General features: G+C 36.1%; 1 protein-coding gene across 1 annotated transcript; it reads right to left on the minus strand.

Moving 5' to 3' along the window:
* Positions 1 to 838: 838 nt before the first annotated feature.
* On the minus strand, positions 839 to 3,364 carry LOC118737182 (E3 ubiquitin-protein ligase MARCHF5-like). Its single transcript, XM_036467526.1, has 4 exons — positions 3,229 to 3,364; positions 2,251 to 3,140; positions 1,995 to 2,191; positions 839 to 1,496 (listed from the first exon to the last, which is right to left on the minus strand). Exons 2-4 carry the CDS (start codon positions 2,860 to 2,862, stop codon positions 1,031 to 1,033), a joined length of 1,275 nt encoding a protein of 424 aa, XP_036323419.1. The 5' UTR covers positions 2,863 to 3,140; positions 3,229 to 3,364; the 3' UTR covers positions 839 to 1,030.
* Between the last annotated feature and the right edge of the window lie 3,508 nt (positions 3,365 to 6,872).

The following is a 6,872-nucleotide window of genomic DNA, read 5'->3' on the forward strand; positions in this document are numbered from 1 at the left end:
AAAAATTTCACTAGCCTCATGAGCTACTGAAATTTTATTCACCTCATAGTTGTCAAAAATTTACTTGCCGCAAACTTTGTTACCGATTCACACACGGCCATAAAAAAAAAATTTTAGCCAAAATCATTCATTCGTTTTGTATATGAATAATTCACAAGCTGTTTTGAATGAATTCGTGCAGCCCTCTAGTTCATAAGTATTTGTTAAGGTCTATAAAAACTAAATATTTTTGGTATTTAACGTGCTAGCGTTCTTTACTGAAACCAAAATTTAAATTGATGTTGAAATATACATTTGTTTTATAGAAATCAAAAGCTAACAAATATTTCACCCAACAATGCCTAAAACTATTCACCTAAATATAAATATTTTTCAAATAATATTTTTTTCTGTTTTGTTTTTTTTTGCCAAGGTGAAGTTTTTATTTCTTAACTTTTGGCGTTCAGCATACATATGTACATACGTATGTATGTGCATACATACATAAATAAATGTTAATTTAATCGAATACATATTCGTATGCGATGTACGTATAATAGTATATTTTCAAAAGCACACTTAACCGAATGGATTTTGTTTTTATGTATATAGAGTAATTGTGCATTGAGCGAATATGAAATTGGATTCGAAAGTTCCATTTGCAATTTTACGGTATTTTTACTTGAATAAATTTAGTATTCTGTGCTACCAAAAATACCACGTTGAACATTTGTATACTTATACTCGTGTATTTTATGATATAAATTTTGTATTCAATTTAAATACAAACGCTTTTGTTTTTTGAATTTAAGTGATTTTTTATAATTTTTGTAGCGATTAGTATCATACATCAATTTGCTTTTTCTAACAATATTTTGTTAGCTGAAATAGAAAATAAGAACAGACGGCGGCTCAGAATTATTATATTTTGCGCGGATATTTAAAGATCTTTTACATCTGTATTTAGCAAGTTTCGCTGTTTCCGCAAATTTTAAGTGGGAGCCATAACGGCAATTACGAAATATTTATCCTCAACTGGTTTAACGCTTATTTAAACCATGCTGATACGATCGTTTAGCGGTTGTGGTATTAAGTTTGCATCTCTTTGAGAATCTGTACTTGTACCAGCGGAAGACGCCGCAGCACCACCTGTTCCACCACTGGCCCCAGGTCCAGCGCCACCAGCACCAGAACCAGCGCCATGGTGGCGTGATGTACTGCGATTAACATATATGCGAACGTTTTCATCCGTATAATCGACGATGCGACGCTTCTTTTTTCGCGTGTATTGTTGTTGCTTAAGGTAAATCTTTAATATGCCTTTTACTGCAATAAAAGTCAATCCGCCGAGAAGAGTACGATGCAGGGTATTTTCAATGGATTCGAATAACAAACGGCCAACTATAGTTGAAATGGTTGGAAGTATAAGGGCACCACAAAATATTCGCGTTGCCGAAACTGGATCCGACAATGTAGGTGTGGCTGGATTTTGCGCTGACTGTTCCTCTTCTTCCTCGCTAAAAGCAAAAAAATAAATAATTAACATACTAATGTAATTAAAGGTAGATTTGTAAATATGTTTTCTGAAAGGGAATAAGCGCTAAGGTCGATTTAAGTCTGAATTGAATTGTAGGTCCTACTAAAAGTTCACCAATAAAAAAAAAACACATTCACCATTCTTTAGAATTTGTTTTAAGTACGCCCCATTTCAGAATTTTATTCAAAAAGGTCCTATCTCAGCTGCCGATTCAAAAACTCCCTAACTCAACATATTTTCAATGATAGGGTGTTTTTCAATAAAATCTGAAATAGGGCGATTTTCAATCTAATTCTAAAATAGGGCGTTCTTGAAAAGTTTTTGAGATAGCGCGTTCTTGGAACTTGCTGCCGAGATACATACATATGTCGATCTACCTCTCACGTAGCGATATGTACATACATACATTTAGAACGGAAAATCTTTTTGAGGGTAAGTTTCCCCATACGCCGATATTAAGTTGAATTACAATACTCACGGATAAGGTATAATGAAGTTCATCAGCGGGAATTTTCGCGCAACACTTCTTCTGTTACGAATCAAGCGGATAACGGCGTCTTCCCAACGAATCATGCGACCAAGCACTAAGCCTACTGGTATTGCAGGCAAGCCGATTAATAATATTAAGGGATCGCCATTTTCCATCAGAGCCAATCCTTTTTTGTGTCCGACAATCTGAAATTTATAGAAATAACTTAATTAAATGCTTAGTTGGGACTGCGTTTTTTTCATACCTGTAGAAAAGTGACAGCTCCATATGTTACAGCTGTCCAATACAAAGAACCAACGAATATACCAGCAGCCAGGAAGGGACTTAAGCGTTTGATTAAATTATCGAAAGCTTCCAATATATTTGCTACTTTACCCATATGTGGGAAAACAATAATATATTCTGTTTGGCACTGCTGACAACTCACGGCTCTCATCGCATTTCCCTTTTGCTTCTCGTCTACCCAGCGATACAAACAACTCTGGTGTACCCATTTCGTGGTACCTCGGCATTTACACGGTTGCACCCACGGCGCCAGACGATTATCTTCATCCGTAGCAAAACAAATCCAACAACTTCGTTCGCCTACTTCATTACCAGCTGCATCGCCGGTTATTGCGTCGAGACCGACACCGACTGATAGTGCGTGCGCTTCCACTGGTGTAGATTGTTTCTGTTCATTTTTTATTTCCGACTTTTCAGAAGTTTGAGCCAATGTCGTCAATTGTGTTAGGGATGTAGCTGATGAATTTCGCTCTATTTGGCTTAAGCCAGCAGTGGATGATGACACCTCATTTGCTCCAGCTGAGTCAGCCGTTACGTCTGATGTAGTCTGATTTAGGTCACTCTTATTCATACCGGTTCTCAATTTGAAATGGGCGTGGACGAAGTATTTTTATGCAGTTCTGAATGTGTTTAAACGAATTGCGGCTCTAAACATGTATATACATTTCACCCAATCTGGTCTATTTCGCTAGTTCAGCAATATCTTCTTGCAGAAAATATTGTGGAAAAATAGGTTTAGTTCTATACCTGCTTGGCTTTTGCCTTGACCAGCACCTTCCCTTGTCTGCCGATATGTTCGTAGTTGTATCTATGTGCTGAATCAACGTAGCCACTTCTCACATATAAACACTATTGCAAATGTAATTGACAGTTTATACCAGCAATTAAAAACTTTAATTTTTTGCTTGTTTATCAATAGTTTTAGGGTAAAATTTACCTGCCACCAACACTTCTCAATTATAAGAAAAGTTTGGACGAAATTTTAGAGATATTCAAGTGTTCCAAAAAATTTGGGAATGATTCGAAATCGAGAAATACTCCGAACACACAAAGAATTGCCAGATTAATATACGTGTTCGCTCAAAACAAGGCGAATTTATACAAGGTGGTCAAGGCGAATTTATAACGGGTGATTTTTTTGAGGTTAGGATTTTCATGCATTAGTATTTGACAGATCACGTGGGATTTCAGACATGGTGTCAAAGAGAAAGATGCTCAGTATGCTTTGAAATTTCATCATGAATAGACTTACTAACGAGCAACGCTTGCAAATCATTGAATTTTATTACCAAAATCAGTGTTCGGTTCGAAATGTGTTTCGCGCGTCCGATTTATGGTCTACATAATCGACCAAGTGAGCAAACAATTAATGCGATTGTGACCAAGTTTCGCACTCAGTTTACTTTATTGGACATTAAACCAACCACACGAATGCGTACAGTGCGTACAGAAGAGAATATTGCGTCTGTTTCTGAGAGTGTTGCTGAAGACCGTGAAATGTCGATTCGTCGCCGTTCGCAGCAATTGGGTTTGTGTTATTCGACCACATGGAAGATTTTACGCAAAGATCTTGGTGTAAAACCGTATAAAATACAGCTCGTGCAAGAACTGAAGCCGAACGATCTGCCACAACGTCGAATTTTCAGTGAATGGGCCCTAGAAAAGTTGGCAGAAAATCCGCTTTTTTATCGACAAATTTTGTTCAGCAATGAGGCTCATTTCTGGTTGAATGGCTTCGTAAATAAGCAAAATTGCCGCATTTGGAGTGAAGAGCAACCAGAAGAAGAAGAAGAAGAAGAAGAAGAAGAAGAAGAAAAATGCACTGTTTGGTGTGGTTTGTACGCTGGTGGAATCATTGGACCGTATTTTTTCAAAGATGCTGTTGGACGCAACGTTACGGTGAATGGCGATCGCTATCGTTCGATGCTAACAAACTTTTTGTTGCCAAAAATGGAAGAACTGAACTTGGTTGACATGTGGTTTCAACAAGATGGCGCTACATGCCACACAGCTCGCGATTCTATGGCCATTTTGAGGGAAAACTTCGGAGAACAATTCATCTCAAGAAATGGACCGGTAAGTTGGCCACCAAGATCATGCGATTTGACGCCTTTAGACTATTTTTTGTGGGGCTACGTCAAGTCTAAAGTCTACAGAAATAAGCCAGCAACTATTCCAGCTTTGGAAGACAACATTTCCGAAGAAATTCGGGCTATTCCGGCCGAAATGCTCGAAAAAGTTGCCCAAAATTGGACTTTCCGAATGGACCACCTAAGACGCAGCCGCGGTCAACATTTAAATGAAATTATCTTCAAAAAGTAAATGTCATGGACCAATCTAACGTTTCAAATAAAGAACCGATGAGATTTTGCAAATTTTATGCGTTTTTTTTAAAAAAAAAAGTTATCAAGCTCTTAAAAAATCACCCGTTATATTCCATACAACTGATTGTTCAGATATGGGATTTTACTGTAAAACTCCTTTATTTGAACAGCTAAAACCGATAAACTTCGTAAGATATTTTATAAATAATAATACAAAGTCTACTGAGAAAATCGTCAAAATCTATGCTATAGCACTGATTGTTCAGATACCAGTTTTTGCGATATATCTCCTTTATGTAGGAAACTAAACCCAATAAATTGTGTTACCGGTTTACATACCGATCACATAGCAGTGAAAATCACTTAGATTGGTGCCATATAAAGTATATCCTCCATACCTCTGATTGTTTAGAGGCGATTTTTTATATAAGTATGTAACTCCACTATCGATGTATGCAGATGTATTCAAAATCAGTAATCTGTCAAACTAAAATTTGCAGATGTTCATGAAAGGTATGAAGCCTTCGGCATAGCCGAAGACAGCGCTGCTCTTACTTGTTTGTACTTACTTTAGCAATTCTTACTGCTTACTTAAGCAAAGGATGTACATAAATGGATTAGACAAGGATTAGAGACAACAATCACTTGACAGTTTTTATTTTTTGAATTTTGTATTGTGTCGTTGTTGCATAGGACCATCGATATGAAGCGGGAGAACATGTGAACAACCTTTTCTAGCCCAACTAGTTTTTCGGTGTAACTTAGGGTTTACACCGGACAATACTGTCATGACAATAGCAGTACATGCACACTTTTCCTTTGGAACAATTTTGACAACTAATACGTATATCTTCATTGCCTTGACAGCATTGTTCAATGTAAACGCGCCGTTACGGAACTTGAAAGAAATTGAATAACAACGAACAAGTTTCAGCAGATGAAATAAGAAGATCTGTTTTTCCCCAAGAATCAGAAAGAAATATGTAGGCTTAACGATGTGTCTGATGCAGTTTTAGTAAATAACGTAGTATCTATAAGCGAAATCCATATTATATTAAGTTTAGATCAAACTGAATTTATTGAGATACCTTTTGAGGGAGAAGTATTACATTGACTGATGTCGAGTCTACATACATATTTTAATATGTACTTGATGACTAAAATGCCATTTGAGAAATTATAAAACATAGTGAAACGCATTAATGACACTTGTATCTAATTTTCACTATTGTGCCTTTACAGCCTTAATAACGGTATGTTCCTAGAAGAAAGTATAAAAACATCGCAAAGCAGCGGTCAATAATAAAAGTAATTAGCTAATCTATTAATCCATTAATTCCGATATCTTTATTTAGTATTAGAGTACGAGTAAGGCATACAGAAAAATCAGTGCGTCTCTAATGGTGTAGCAAATGATATTTCCAAAAGCGTAAACACTCGCGAAACTGATGATAAAGATAATAAATTAACATTAACTGAAGTGTTATATGATATCAACAATATTATTAGCAGAAAAAAGGCTACCTAGTTTTTATACAAACAGCTGGAACTTCGAAAATATTTATTTAAATGGATAATCTGCATAATTGTGGAACGACGTGTGTTGGCACTTTTACACACCAAAACTCACATTGAACACAATACGTTTCTAATTAATATAGCAAATACTACATGGTCAAATATTAATGTACCTTCTAAATTAGCACAATGCCATATATGTATGCACAATTACAAATTTATACGCCTAGTAATGTGTGATATGATAAACAGTTATTATATGTGTTGCTATTTGCTACTTGAGTTTTAATAAATCGGTTTGTCCAATCAATTAGTGTAGCGTTAAATAGCCACTTAAGTACTTTTTAATCAACTGTACGAAAACATCGAAAACATTAGTTGTCAAATTGTTATTCAGGCAGAGCAGGGAAGCGTTATCGCACGCGCGCTCATGCCAAAAAGGGGCTTGGCAACAGTTCCATTCACATCATCAGCTGGCATTCGCCACAGAAAAAAACTTTGTTTTCCTCGTAAGTACTTCTAAACAAGCGCATGATCTAATCAAAACAAACATTATTATGTATGTATGTACATACATGTACACAAAAAAGAAGAAATTCACATGCATGTTTTTTAAAGATAACCAGCAACACAATGCTTACGAGGCAGGGTACGCCCCCCAAAAGCTAGTATTTGAGTTATTGTTTTCAATTTCTCCTGCTCATGTATAGCGAATTACTTATAATTGTCCCCATTTTTT

This window comes from Rhagoletis pomonella, unplaced genomic scaffold (assembly GCF_013731165.1).
Source record: "Rhagoletis pomonella isolate Grant_MI unplaced genomic scaffold, Rhpom_1.0 Rhpom_scaffold_00004, whole genome shotgun sequence".
In the NCBI taxonomy this organism is placed as follows: Eukaryota; Metazoa; Arthropoda; class Insecta; order Diptera; family Tephritidae; genus Rhagoletis; species Rhagoletis pomonella.

Excerpts from the sequence above, each read along its gene's own strand:
- LOC118737182 (XM_036467526.1), bottom strand. The coding sequence starts at position 2,862 with ATGAATAAGAGTGACCTAAATCAGACTACATCAGACGTAACGGCTGAC. Across the intron at positions 2,192-2,250 it reads GAGCTGTCACTTTTCTACAG|ATTGTCGGACACAAAAAAGG; the intron begins GTATGAAAAAAA and ends TATAAATTTCAG. Across the intron at positions 1,497-1,994 it reads AACTTCATTATACCTTATCC|CGAGGAAGAAGAGGAACAGT; the intron begins GTGAGTATTGTA and ends TTTTGCTTTTAG.